Raw genomic sequence first — 15454 nt, forward strand, 5'->3', positions numbered from 1 at the left:
AAAGGGTTTATATGTGTATATGTTTCTGTTATTGATAATAAATCGAAAACATTTCATTTTGATCCATGCAAAATTCTTCAAAAAACATTTCAATAGTACCCTATACAATGATGTAATCAATTCGCATATTACTTGATTATTTGTTTGTAATTTAATGTTTCAATGCTTCTAGTAATGCAAAATTAGTGAATGTAAATAATATTTATACCATGCAAAAATATAATATTATCTGAAGATGATATTATGTCATAATTGGAGAAATAGTATCAAGAATTAAGATAAATACGATGCGGTGCATTACATTACATCACTGATTGAGAGAATTCAATACATAATTTATATAAAACTACTACTCATTATCATTATCTACTGGAACATTGATAATCTTCCTTTTGACGAAAGTGCCTTGAGCGTGATCATAGCGTAAGTAAGGTGTGTCCTCTTTGGATAAGAGGATGCTAGGGTCAACGTCAACTGAGAATGGAGGAAGGTCATCAATCTGGTCATAATCTTCCGAATTGTCCGAAATATCCTCAACTCCAACAACTTTTCTTTTTCCTGGAAGAACTATATGCCGTTTCGGCTCATTTGCAGCCTTGTCTGCTTCAGACGTCTTATCTGACTTCTTCTTCGGTTTGCTCGACATGTCCTTCATATAGAACACTTGTGTCACATCCTTGGCTAGAACAAATGGTTCATCTTTATATCCAATCTTTTTAAAGTCAACTATGGTCATCCCATACCGGTCCTTCGTTACGCCTCCTCCAGCCACCCATTCGCAACGAAATAAAGGGACAACTATGGGTCCATATTCAAGTTCCCATATCTCCTCTATGACACCATAGTAGTTGTTCTTTTCTCCATTACTATTTACTATACACATACGGACACCACTGTTTTGGTTGGTGCTTTTTTTGTCTTGAGCTCTCGTATAAAATGTATACCCATTGATTTCGTACCTTTGGTATTGCTGGACAGTGATTGATGGTCCCCTAGCCAGCCATTGAAGTTCTTGATCAACTGTGTTGTTGCCCAATAATTTTCGTCTGAACCAGCCGTCAAAAGTTTTTATATGTTGGCGTGTAATCCAAGAAAGATTCTTTTGTGGATTTTCAGACTGTATAATATTCATGTGCTCATCAATATATGGAGCCACCTTGGATGAATTCTGAAGAACCGTGAAGTTTGCTTGGCTGAATTCACTACAAGGGATGTGCACATTACATTTCTTTCCTAGTGTGCCTTTTCCCTTTAGTCGCCCCTCATGGTGTGACACGGGGAGCCCAAACGGATTGAGATCAGGAAGATAGTCAACGCAAAACTCAATGACCTCCTCAGTTCCATAGCCCTTAGCAATGCATCCTTCTGGGCGAGAACATTTACGCACGTACTTCTTCAATACTGCCATGAACCTCTCGAAAGGGAACATATTGTGTAGAAAAACAGGACCCAGAATAGTTATTTCTGTCACAATATGAACTAGAAGGTGTGTCATAATATTGAAGAAGGAAGGTGGGAAGACCATCTCAAAGCTGACAAGACATTCGACAATGTCTTTCTGCAGCTTTATTAGATTATTTGGATTAATTGCTTTCTGTGAAATTTCATTCATGAATGCACAAAGCTTTACAACTGCCAATCTCACATTTTCCAGTAGAACACCCCTCAGTATAACCGGAAGTAATTGTGTCATCAGAACGTGGCAGTCATGGGACTTCAAGTTTTGGATTTTCTTCTCTTTCACATTTATTATGCCCTGTATATTTGAGGAGTACCCAGACGGGACCTTGATACTGTTCAAGCAATTGAACATGCTTTCCTTCTCCTCTTTACTCAGATTATAGCTGGCAGGTTTTAAATAGTGGCGTCCTTTGTCTCTCTTCTCGGGTTGCAAGCCTTGTCGTCCAGCTAGCATCCACATGTCGCGCCTTGCTTCCAATGTGTCTTTTGACTTACCATACACTCCCAGAAAGCCTAGTAGGTTGACGCAAAGATTCTTCGACAGATGCATCACATCAATTGCATTGCGAACCTGTAAGACTTGCCAATAAGGTAGGTTCCACAATATAGACTTCTTCTTCCACATTGGAACATGTCCCTGGTCATCCTTCGGAACAGGTTGGCTACCGGGACCCTTTCCAAATACTACCTTCACATCCTTGATCATCGAGAACACACGCTTTCCACTACGGAACAGAGGCTTACGACGAGTTTCGGGCTCTCCTTTGAAATGCTTCCCTTCGGTTCTTAGGGGGTGATCGGTAGGAAGGAATTGGCGATGGCCCATGTATACGCACTTCTTACAGTGTTTCAAATAAATGCTATCGGTTTCATCATAACAGTGGGTGCAGGCCATGTATCCCATGTTCGACTGTCCCGAAAGTTTTGCAAGTGCAGGCCAATCATTGATGCATACAAAAAGCAAAGCTCGGAGGTTGAAAGACTCCTGTTTATACTCATCCCACACATGTACACCTTCTTCTTTCCAGAGCAGTAAGAGATCATCCATCAAGGGTTGCAGGAACACATCAATATCGTTGCCAGGTTCTTTTGGCCCTTCTATAAGCACCGGCATCATGATGAACTTACGCTTCAGGCATAACCAAGGAGGAATGTTGAACATACATAGGGTTACGGGCCATGTACTATGAGCGCTGCCAAACTCACCGTACGGATTCATTCCATCCGCACTTAGAGCAAATCTTATATTCCTTGGGTCGTTGTCAAATTGAGGATACTCTCGGTTAAGGTTTCTCCACTGGGACCCATCTGCTGGGTGTCTGATCATGTGATCCTCCTTACGGTCTTCTTTGTGCCACCGTATCAACTTAGCGTTGTCCTTGTTTTTGAAAAAGCGCTTCAGATGTGGTATTATAGGGAAGTACCACACCAACTTTGCGGGAACCCTCTTCTTTACCGGCTCCCCATCAACATCACCTGGATCATCTCGCCTGATCTTATACCGCAATGCGCTACAAACAGGACAAGCTTCCAAGTTCTCGTATTCGCCGCGATACAGGATGCAGTCGTTAAGACATGCGTGAATCTTCTGCACATCCAATCCAAGAGGGCAAACCATCTTTTTAGCTTCGTATGTTGTTGACGGCAGTTCATTACCCTCAGGAAGCATGTTCTTTACAATCTTTAATAGCTCACCAAATCCCTTATCGGTGACACCATTAGTTGCCTTCCATTTCAGCATCTCTAGCGTGGTACCCAACTTCTTCTGCTCCGGTTTGCAATTAGGGAACAACGGCCTTTTGTGATCCTCCAACATCTTCTCAAACTTTAATGCCTCCTTCACAGTGTCACTATCTTTCTGTGCATCAAGCAACGCCTGACCTAGCTCGTCAGGTGGCTCCTCTTGTGCAACATTAGCTTCACCCTCGTCCATTGGTTCATCTTGAAAGCCACCTGCTTCATGAACCCATGACCAATCTGGAAGATTGTTATCACCATTGTCATCTTCTTCATTATCTTCCATCATAACTCCAACTTCGCCGTGCTTAGTCCAAAGGCTATAGTTACTCATGAAACCATTCAAGGCCAGGTGATTCCATAGAGTTTCTCTTTTCCGGAATTCCTTTTTATTTTCGCAAACACTGCATGGACAACACATTAAACCCTTTGGCGACCTATTGGCCATTGCTGCCTTGAGAAAAGAATCTAAACCCTGAATCCACGCCGAGGTGCTCCGGCTTCCGTGCATCCATTGCCGGTCCATCTGTACAAATTAAAAAAAAATCATGCTCATCTGTACTATGAATTTAGAAAAGTCTAAACGACTGATAATTTAAAATGGAACGGAGGGAGTAGCTTTGAGAGTGAAACTGTGAGAAACTCTCCAGAGGCATATCCAAGGTTTGGAAATTCTAAAAAAAATCAGACATATACAATAGGAGTTTGCAAAATTTTATGATCAAACTCAATCTCATTTTTGAGATATGAAAATCAGCAGATGGCTACATGAGTAGTGATGAAATAGATACATATTGCTATCTGTCAACTTCATATCCCATGAGGTTGCACTCAATTTTAAAATTTTGCAAGCTTATGTAAGATCACCTATTCTATATGTTTTTGGATGTCATTTTCGAAACCTCTAAATATGGGACATGTATATTGAGCGGAAATACACCAAATCTTTATCAACTTACATTCAATAGTAGCCATACAGTTCAAAAAGTTCTACAGTGAATTGCCTCTGTAGTTTTACTCAAGATTTATTTGCAAAGCTTCGAATTATACATACATCGGGATATTTATAATTTGCAGAAATTTTTCTAGAGATTATTATATGGCTTGTGCATTTATTGTGTGCGGGTTGTCTAATAGATCACGACCCCCTTTTTGTACATCTTGCTGTGGTGCATTTGCTTTGTCGGGATTGATTTCAGTTTGTTGGGCTTGTAATAACTAGTGGGATATACCAATTAGCTTCCATAGACAACATTTGTTTCCTATTAGTCCACTCCAGTCCACGAGTTATATAAGAACGGGCATTTTGCCAGTATCAAATTCAGCAAGAATGAATTGTCTCTTCCATCTTAAAGTCTTGTTCTAGCCTCTCTTATAAAGATCTAATGCCACAAATTATGGTTCACTGTACCAAATGAAGCATGCTTAGTTCAAGATAATATAAGTTGCTTATAGCTTATATCTTGCCAGCTTGTTAACAATTGCAGCCTATCTTGCATTGCAAACCTTAATATTTTTCATGCCGTGAATCATTCCCTTTTTAATATGTATTTATATCATGTTTGATGCTTACTTCATTGCTAGTAGGATGGCAACTCCAAACGCTTTGGAGGAAAGATTTAATGATGCGGTCAGATCCATGACCAGTATGGGTTTTCCAAAGTAAACTGTTGTGCGAAAATTGAAGAAGCTACTGACAGTGTATGGTGACAATTGGGAGCATATAGAAGCATATAGTGTTTCTTTAACAAAATCGTATTTTCGGTGTAATCAGATCCATTATTTCAATAATTAGCTCATTACCTAAATAAGCCAAATTTATCACTATAGCAGGACATTTATCAATAATTAGCTCATTGTCCCTCATCTTTAAAATCTCTAAAATTTTGCATAGTAACATATACACATGCCCCCGTGAAATAATTCAAAAAAATTACTCTAAATGTGTCATAGTCAAACTATCTAGAAAACCTTCTCTAAAAAGTAACAAATCAATTCTATTTTGCTCAAATTAATGAACAAATCGGAAAATGATGCTCATTTTTCCTCAACCTTAAAATCACTATTTTCTTTATCTAGAAAGCATGAAACAAAGAATAAACACCGTGAAAGAAGAGTGGAAGAAGATACTAACCTTTGGTGCACTTGGATGGGTGAAATCCTCACAAATTTAGGGAAAAATGGGCAGCACCTCCCCTGTAACACGCCATGGGAGTGAGAAGAGCTCGGTTGAATGCTCGGGAAGAAGGAGTGCCAAATGAAATGGAGGGCTGGGTTTGGAGTGGCCGGTATATACGGGGCAAGTTAGTGCCGGCTAGTGGCTTTAGCCGGCACTAACTGTGTATGTTTAGTGCCGGCTAGAGCTGACAGCCGGCATTAACTTGTAATTGACCAAGTTAGTGCCGGCTAGAAATGCCGACCGGCACTAACGTGCGTTTTGACCGTTGTGGCAGTCGTCTGACAGTTTGGGGGATGGCACGTTAGTGCCGGCTGGTAAGTCTAGCCGGCACTAACGTGCCCGCCTTACACTGTTGAGGCACGTTAGTGCCGGCTCGTTCTTGACCGGCACTAACGCGCTGGTACCGATAGACCGTTTTCTAGTAGTGCATGTTCACTGGTAAAACTTGATTGTGGTTAGGACCGCGAGCAGTTTCTGATCTTCGTGTGTATCTTGTCTGAGCCACTAACAAACTTTACGGTGGATGATGTGCAGTTCTTAATTGATGATTTTGAGGTGTTTCAAATAATCGAAAATGAAATATGGTGGTGCAATACGAATGGGTAGGGGCATTGTGTGCCCCTATTTATGCATTTTGAGGTGTTTCCTGAAATCAAATTTTAGGTGTGAAAAGCAAAAATCGTCTTCCAACAATATCAAAATGTATGCCTAGTATTTGAGCAAACCGAAAATAGCAGCAAACCTATAGCCACATATATATAGCTGGGAAAGGTCTACGTGTGCCCAATCTGCCAGTTCCACACCAAAATCAATCCCGCTTGTGTTCCCAAAATGCATGTCTAATGTTTCTGAATTCCGAACCCGTTGATGGCTACATGATGCAAATTTATTTTTGTTTTGAAATGAATTTTTGGAAACCATTGGTGGAGAGGGCTATTTTTTTGGTCCCATTAGTTTTTAGGAAAACTCCAAAATTAGATTATTTGGAGTCTTTTGTTTGGAACTGTTAGAGATGCTCTAGCGCATAGTTCTGGCACATTTGTTATTTTTCGTACTTACTCTGGTGAGACCGTTGGTGAGTAAGTGGCTGCATCGCAAGAATTAACTTGATGTTTGAGGCGTGGCCATGGCTCCGTGCATGTATGCAAGCATGCAACATCCACGTGCTGGCCTGCCACGAGTAGGTGATGCTCTTGCTGCTTGGGATTCCATCAGGAGACCATGATTTAATGCATGTGTCTCTAACAAGTAAAATAAGTTGTTTTAGCTGTTTTTAGCAATATATGTACCAAGGAGAAAATTGGGAAAATTTCCCAGGATCCAAAAGATAGTTTAGCCAGATAAGTTTGCAAATATAGGACCATGTGGAATTTTTCAACTCTGCACACCTTTACGGTGACACTTCCTCGAAAAAAAGAGCGATTAGGAAACCCTCTTGGTACCACGAGATATCTTCAAGGAATTGCAAGCCTCCCTGCATAATCAGAGATTAGGACAATTAAAATGCCATACAAGTGGGTCCAAGTAGCAACACGCATATGCGTAAGTGATGCTCTAGCTGCTTGGGGATTCCATCATGAGACAACGATCTAAGGGATACATTTCTAACAAATAAAATAAGTAGTTTTAGCTGTTTCTAGCTAGCAATATAATTTTACAAGCCCACGTCTGCATGTTGCAATATAAAATTATCAATGGTATTATTATGACGAGTAATGGAAACCAGAATGAGGTTTGCACTTCAAACCAAGACTTCAACACACAGAGTAGAGTGGGGTACCTTAATGCCTTCTCAATCTCAACATTTGTTGGGTCCGTCCAACTTGAGACCATCAAGAAATGCATCACATGCCTTTTCATAGTTCTGAAGACAAAATGTTAGCTGTGTCATCGGACAAAATGGACTCGCCACAGCAACAGGAATAGAGCATACTACTATGTGTTATAATGTTTTGTCTAACCTTCAGTAACATATGAGCAGCCCCTTGCCTGTAGCAAGCCTTTGGCCAATCAGGATGCATCATCCGGCAAAATTCAGCATCCAACAAAGCTTTCTCTCCATCACCCAAGTTAATCCAGCAAAGGCTCTTCGTTTGAATGCAAGATAACATCAGAAGGATCGAGCTTGATTGCCTACAAGTCACATTATCAACCATCACATCTATTTACCACTTGCATACAGGCCTTAACTGTTTACACAGGCCTGTACACCAGCGAGCAGTTGTATTTCTAGAAAGATGGTACACTTGAATATTGGAGGAATTAAGTCCACTATAATAGGATGCAAATTTGGTTATCACATCCATCAAGCATCAAGAAAATAGCTTTTCCCCTCTATCTGAACTCCAATGCAGATTTGGTGTTGACCTCTATTCGAGTCCAATTCAAAACTCATTGAAGGCGTGAGGCATGAAAACCTAATGGGAAAAAGAAAACATCCCTTGCTGTATGCCTGTTATACAATGACAGTAGCTTTTTGCAATGGTGGGGCTCTATTATCAGAGGCAGGTCAAGTCAGCTCAGTATGATAATGAAGAAGGCGCAGCAGCCAACCCAGCTGTGCCTATGACCACTACTAGCTCGCCCTATTAAGTTGTGTTCTTAGGAACTTGATAAGACAATATCTTAGTTGGATCTGATAGAAGAAGGCTGGTGCCCATGTTAAAGCACCACTTTTCTATTTAAGTCTCAGCATATTCACTAGAATATGCTTGTATCGGTGTCTTAAGGTGTCTTAAGAGTCTAGTAAAGGGTATTAAGTGTCTAATAGCATATTTCCTAGAATATGCCATTTAGAGTCTATATATGTATCAAGACTACCCTTTGGGCCTTTTTGAGTCAAATGAAAAAAATCATTGGGCCAACATTTGGTATCTAGAGCCTAGGGTTTCCCTAATCTCTCTCCAATCCCCAACTCTCTCTAGGCCTGGCAACGGGTACCCGACACCCAAGACCCGATGGGTAAAAACTCCATTAGGGTCCGGATTTGGGCAAATTGTTGGACCCACGGGTCTGTTAATGGGAAAAAAGAGGACCCAACGGGTATAGTGGGTACGGGTTCGTTCTCCATGAACCCATACCCGTTTACCCATGGGTAAAAAAAATCCAATTAAATCATTTCTTGTTGGCTGTTGGCTGTTGCAGTTGATGACAAAGATAAGAATGCTGCTTCATTTTGGTCTTGTCTCCAAGATATTCAAGAAGGTCTTCAGGAACTTAAAGTTTAATCCATCAAGTATTTAAGTATTTTGAGACCATATCAGTTCTAATTGTAATTAGTTTGGGCGACTAGCATTTTGACTTTTGAGACTAGCATTTTGAGACTATATCAATATTATTATTGCTGAATGGTTTGCTTAATTTTGTTGTTGAATGATTTTTGTTTTGCTGGAGAATGATCTGTTGTGTTCAATGTTGATTTGGGTATGGGTACCCAATGGGTACCCATCACCCACGTGGGGATGGATATGGGGAAGAACCTATACCCATGGACGGGTATGGATTTACCCGTGGGTATGGGTTTGCCTTCGTGGGTGTGGGTTTGGGATGGGTAAACCTGGTGGGTTTGTACCCATTGCTAGGCCTGACTCTCTCTCTCTTCCTCCCGTGCTCAGCCGCAGCCACCTCTCTCCCACGAGCTCCCTCCACCCCGGAGCCTCCCTCCACCCGGCTGCCCCCTCACTACCCCTCTCCCTCCGCGTGGCTCCCGGCAGCTCGGCTCACGACCGAGGCACGCACGGGGCGAGGACTAGCGGCTCGGATCAAGGCCGAGACGCTCGCGGGCGGTGCAAGCAGGACGCGCGGGGAGCGCGGGCATGCGGAGCGGCAGGTGGCCGCCGCAGAGGCCTGGGCCAGCGGATCCAGGCGCGGCGTGACCCAGCGGCATGGCATACGGGATGCGCATGTGGCAGCAGCGCGATGCGGGGGTGTACGGGCGGAGGATCAGCACGCGGCGCATGGAGGAGCAGAGCAGCGCTTGGCAGGCGAGCAGCAGGAGGTGCAGGCGGCAGCGGGTCTACTTATCTCTGCAGCAAGCTTTTCCGCTCCGGTCCATGGCTTCTCAAGCACCGAGCCACACCTCCGGCGGCGGCTCCATCTCGTCGAGCGCAAGGTACCGACGCGAGGAGGATGCAGTGATGCTAGAGGCCGCAGCGGCTGCTATGATATTTCAGGTACTTAGGAGCTAGGCACGCTAATTTAAAGTATGAAGTTGTGCTTGTTTTTTGTGAAGTTTATGTTTGTTTTGATGAATGCCTTTAAAATTTAAATTTTACTGTTAAAGGGTATTTTTGTAATATTAGGAAAAATTAGGGTTCTTTTTGTAAATTGTGTATAAATGGGAGGTAATTTTAAAAATATACGAAGGGTTGATTTGCAAATGTGAGTATTCACTCTTTAACCACTGTAAGAAGTGTAAATACTCCAAGGCTTCATTGAAAGAGTAAAACTTATTCTGGATTTATTTGAAATTGAATGATTTGTTGATTTTTAAAAGTAATTTCAAAACCTAACTCTTTTGAAGTTGGACCCTAAAGCAAAGTAGTAGATCTTTTTAAGCTCTACACTTTTGATTTTGGGCATATTTTCATTAGAGCTATAGTTTGGAAGAAAATTTTACTTTACTGTGAACAACTTGAACTTTTATAAAATTTATGAACAGGTCCTCGTCTTCTTCCTCCTGCTTCTCCATCTCTGTTTCTTTGCAGCGCCACCCACCGCCCATCGCTAGCATTTTCCCCGGCCGCCAGCTACCCCTTCGCCGCTCTTCCTACGCCACCTGGCCCCAGCTCACCCGCCCGCCGCTTAACCGACCCCGCTGGCTCCTCCTCGCGTAGATGCATCGCGCGCGCTGCCCTCCTGAGCCGCCACGCGCGCCATCGACCACCAGCAGCTGCTTGCCGCCCACCCGCACGCCTCTTTTTAGCTTGGGAATGCGCCCAGTAAACTTCTCCTTTCTTATATCCCCTTGCGCGCACCGCATTCCTGTTCTTTTCCCCGCTCGACTACTTCGCCGGAGCTCTTCTGTCCACCGCCGTAAGCCATCTCCGCCGCTCCTCCTCTCCAATTTCGTGCTCCACCAGCACCGCCGTGTCTCCTTGCCCCTTCCTAATTCACTCTTCTTCCTCCTCCCACGCACGCGCAGCCCAGAACATCGCGCCGGCGATCTCACTCTCCGCCGCCGTTCTAATTCTAGTCGAACCGAAGTTCCACCCCTTCTCCTCCTTCGCCAAGAGCACCATCAGCACCATATCTTCTAGTCGAACTGCCACCTCCGAGCTTCCCTTCTATGATTCCAACCACCCCCAAGTCTGCCGTGGGCTCCTGAACCTTTTTCCCCACCTTTCCCTCGCCGCCAGTGTGCCTCCTCGTTGGATTTTAATCGCCGCCGCTCGACTTCTTTTGTTCAAGTCGATTAGGGACCCAAATGCAAGTCTCTATTTCTTTCTAGGGTCTTGTTTGCAAAATACACGCCTGTCAGCTACACACCCATCGGCCACACGCTCATCAGCTACACGTCGATCGGCTACACCTCTATCGGCTACTTTTGCCAAAGAAAAATCAAGCCGATGCGTGCACAAGTAGTTACCCAGGTTAACACCTCAGGCAGGTATCGGCTAAACACAGTCGATGCAGTATGCATAGATCGGACTTTTTCGATGCACACCCCAATCGGCTAGATAAGCTATCTGAAAAATATACTGTTAAGTAGATCAGATCAGCTCTGTAACCTTCACCAAATAGCCATTTTGAACAAAGTTTTTATAGCAGAAACTCTACTTAAGCTTAGATTCAAATCTTTTTTTTTGGACAAATTAGTTAAGTCTTGAAGCGATGTACCAAATATATTCTTGTTGGATTACAACTTTTTCATGAAAATAAGATAGTAAAATAATAATCATTTGCTTCAAATCATTGCATATCATGTAGATTTGACTACACTCGCCGACGGTACCTACGAGCTAATTCCGGAACCCGACGAGGGTATTTCTGAAGCTCAAGTAAACGTCACCAAGGGTCTTTCTGAAGCCCCTAACCCAGGTTCGGAAGATACTGACATCACTGACCCCAGCCTCACCAGTGAAGGCAACCCCCGGTGCATAACCCAGTATTTTAAATTATGCACTTACATTGTTATATATCTATCTTGTGCATTAAGTGCTAGGAGTTGTTATGAAACCCTAGTTGCATGAAACCTAGGAACCTATGTAATATTTCCGAGTCCTTATCGAGTAGATGCTTTGCTAATAGGACCGGCAAAAGTCGAGGGATTTCCTGTCACTCGCGCGATATAGGAGTTGATTGTTTACTATTTTGCAATCACTATAAGGATCACGGATGGGGTTATGTGCAGTACCATGACATGGAATGGTACCCCGTCTGTGTTGATCAATTTGATAAGGCCGCAGTGTATGGTAGTGGTGATCAAGTGTTTGAAAGTACTAGCCACATACCGTAAATATGGTACGCGGTAAGCCTAGTACCTGATTGGCCCGGCAAGTGGACATATCCCCTACCACTCGAATTTTGGTTTATGTACACACGCACCGACGTGTGGGAGTACGTTCTGCATAGCAGACGGGAGTACGGTCATACAGTCACTTGTGGTGGCGCTGATCCACGATCCGGAATATGAGGGGAATGGTTGCCCGGAAAGGAAAGTTTCCGAGCGTGTGAGTTAGGATCCCTTGCAAGGTTATGAAATTCGATTCAGGAATCGTCCATTTCTCGTGGTGATTGAGACTGCTTGATACTTCGGCCACATAGAGTAACAAGAGCAATAGTTGGTGGAATAATATTGATGTATGATTTAATACCTAACTTACTTGTCTAGTATAGATGCTCACTTAGAATGGCTAATTGAACTAGAATCTGAAAGTTAAAATATGGAAATAAGGATATACTCTTGTTATTTTTCAGCAAAAGAAACCTAGAGCCTTTCAACCTCTCATGGTCTAGTTATGGGCTAAGTATACCCAATTGACGGGTAAGCCTTACACAGTATTAGTATACTCAGCCTTGCTAGTAATGTGGTTTTCAGGTATGTCATTCAAGGACTCAGTTGCTAGTTCTCCTTGGCCCTGCACTTTACCGCCTGGCTGGTCCGTGGAATGGGATCCGTCCCTGGCCGGCAATAACCCTTCGGAATGACGCCATGCTTTGGGCTAAGTATGGTGCCTTCTTTGCGATGAGTAGTCGCGTTGTTTTATCTTTTCCGCTGCCATCTCTAACTAATGTTCGTTGAAACTTGAAGTTTTCAAACAATGTCTATATAAATTTGTTTCAGTTAGGTTTGCAGTACTCTACTAGAAACGTTATAAAAATAACTACTATGATTACGTTATAAAAATGTAACGGTGATTGTATCTCTGTACTCGCCTTCGTGCGAGGTACGCTTGAACGATCCGGAATCCGGTGGTTTCATCGGGACGTTACCCGACAGACCATTGGGTTATTCTATTTGAAGTGCGTTGAGGTCATATCGCCTGTATAGCAATGATCTGCGCACTTGAGCCGAAATAATTCAAGCGGTTCTGCCACAGGCTGGTATCAGAGCTAACAAGTGTACACCAGAGATACGATTGACCTTAAAAATATTTTTAGAATAAAAAAGGACCAACAAAGTATTTTGTAAAAAAAATATATTGCGTTGGTTTCGTTAAGGATTATGCTTAATACGTAAAGCCCTAGGAGTTTATATGGGAATTATTAGATAGCTACTAATATATGTGACATTTAGGTACTTAGGGTTAAAACACACTAGATTCTAGTATAAAGTGTGTATGTTTGATCTTATGTATGTGTGGTAAAACTTTAATTCAAAGGCAAAAGGATCTTTTAGTAATTTTGGAAAATTTAGGTCCTTAGGTGTAAAATAGGTGAGAATGGTAGGTAAAATCAAAACATATGGAGGTAAAATAAAAAAGGCAAGAACTTACTTTTGAACCACAAATAGAGGTGAAACTACCCTAAGGATTCATGTGGAGTGTAGATTTTAAATAGGATTTCTCCGAAGTTTAAAACTTTGCCAAGTTCTAAATTAGATTCAAATCCTTAACTCTTTTGAAACTGAAACTTAAAGCAAAGTTGTAGACCTTGCTAAACTCTACACTTTTGCTTTTGGGCACATTTTCATTTGAGCTAGGTTTGAAAGTTAACTCGGCTTTACAGTGGAGTCCCTGTATTTTTGGAGAATTACAGATTAGTCCCCCTCATCTACCTCCAGCTCCCTCCTCTCTCTGTTTTCTCTCTGCCCGACCCCGCCGCCCTCGCCGGCCATGTGCCGAGCCTCAGCTGCCCCTGCGCCACCTCTCTTCGCACCACGTGCCGCTCCAGCACCCTGCCCGCTGCTTCCCGGCCCGCGCTGGCCCACTCCGCGCTCCTCCACGTCACGCCGCCGCCGCCCAAGCCTCCACGCGCACCGCCGAGCTTGACAGCACCTGCTTTCGCCCACCGTGTCTCTTTCTCGACTTGAAACATGTCCTGGAGCTCCCCACGAACTCACTCTTGCCTTCACGCGCTTGCATTTCCACTATTTTTCTCTTTCCCGAGCTCCACACCACGCCGCAGCTCCGCCGCAGCTCCTGCTCGTCGTTGACAACCGCCTCCGCCGCTTCTCACCCTCGATCCAGTGCTCCAACAGCACCCCTGCCACCCACTGATGCTCGCAAGCCTACACAATTTCGCTCTCCTGCACCAGAACGACCGGACCACTACGCCGGTGAGCTCGAGCTTCCGCCGCCGCTCGGCCTCGCCGTCGTCCCGATGCTCTGCCGCCTCTTAGCCCCGGCCGAGCACACCGTCAGCACGACATCATCGCGAGGAAGCTTCCTAGCTACTTCCCCGCCGCCCTCCTGCCCTCCGGCCACCAGAACGCTGTCGTCGTCCCTCGGAGCACCGCCGCCCGCCCCTATTCGCCGTCGAACCACCGCCACAGTGCCTCTCTTCCCCAACACCGGCCACCCCCGTGACCGTCGCGAGCTTCTGAATTTTTCCACTCACTTTCCCCTCGACGCCGGTGAGCCCCCTCGCCGGAATTTGATTGCCACCGATCGGCGCATCTGTGTAACCCGGCCAAGGACCCAATTGCAAAGATTCAAATCTTTCTAGGGGCCTTTCTGTAGAAAATCAGTACCCCCCAAATTCAAATCAGCCAACTTGGAAAATCTATAGGAAATTGTAGAAAAATTCAAAAATTACCAAACCAATTTTGTTGTACTCTAGAAGTTTAGCTCTACAACTTCTGTTACTAAAGTGCAATGTGAAACAAAATATTTCTAAAGTTATTTTAAAGTTTAGCAAAAGGGTATCTTGAGTATAACTTTTGCATGTTAGCTCAATTACTTGTGAATTTGGGTGAGTAGTCTATTTAGGGTATGAGTAAGCTTGTGTAAAAATTTCACCTGCAGTATTGAACCCTAGCTTGAATTAATTTAAACTTATGCAAATCAAGCATGGGTGATTTAAATATATTCAAACATGTTACTGGGGATTTGATGCTTAGATCTTTCCACCATGTGATGTTCTATAATAGAGTAATTCATAGTAAATCCTTCAAGAATTTATAACACTGCTTTGCCTAAGGTTTGAATTTAAACTTGAAATTTGAACTTAATTCAAATGCTTTAGTTTCTGTTTTTGGAAAATTATGAAAAATTCATAGTAAGCTTATCTGCTAGAAGTAATCTTACCCACAAAAATACAAGACCAAAGCCTTTGTATATTTCAAAATAAAAATCAAACATGTTAACCTAATTCAATTAATTTAATTGATTATGATCATTGAATACCAATAGTAAGATTGAATTCAAATTTCTTGCCTCATGACGTTGTGTTTATCAATTTGTTCGATTGCAACTTTATCGTGAAATAAAATTCTTAACTAAAGAACCACCTAATCCAAACCATTGCATATCATGTAGAGTCAGCGACACTCGATGACGGAGACTACGAGCTAGTCTCGGAACACGAGCAAGGATTTCCTGTAGACCCGGTGAACGTCGTACAGACTTTAACTGAAGCCCCGAACCAAAGTTCGGAAGTCTTTGACATCACTGACCCCAGCCTCGCTCAAGAAGG

At 43.2% G+C, this 15454-nt stretch overlaps 2 protein-coding genes across 2 annotated transcripts in view; both read right to left on the reverse strand.

Moving 5' to 3' along the window:
* Positions 1-391: 391 nt before the first annotated feature.
* Positions 392-3619, reverse strand: LOC112878983 (the record flags this gene model as incomplete). The annotated part of the gene is made up of 4 exons (XM_025943279.1): positions 2668-3619; positions 2033-2556; positions 1119-1879; positions 392-992 (listed from the first exon to the last, which is right to left on the reverse strand). Coding segments are annotated over exons 1-4 (2838 nt in total), but the record flags the coding sequence as incomplete, so codon positions are not given.
* A 3180-nt stretch (positions 3620-6799) lies between these two features.
* The window catches only part of LOC112897134 (transient receptor potential cation channel subfamily A member 1-like), a 62518-nt gene continuing 53863 nt past the window's right edge, over positions 6800-15454 (reverse strand). Inside the window, 5 exon segments of the mRNA XM_025965343.1 lie at positions 6800-6851; positions 7158-7192; positions 7194-7241; positions 7339-7467; positions 7469-7510. Coding sequence (XP_025821128.1) covers positions 6800-6851; positions 7158-7192; positions 7194-7241; positions 7339-7467; positions 7469-7510 — 306 coding nt within the window.

Source organism: Panicum hallii, chromosome 1 (genome assembly GCF_002211085.1).
Source record: "Panicum hallii strain FIL2 chromosome 1, PHallii_v3.1, whole genome shotgun sequence".
Taxonomy (NCBI): Eukaryota; Viridiplantae; Streptophyta; class Magnoliopsida; order Poales; family Poaceae; genus Panicum; species Panicum hallii.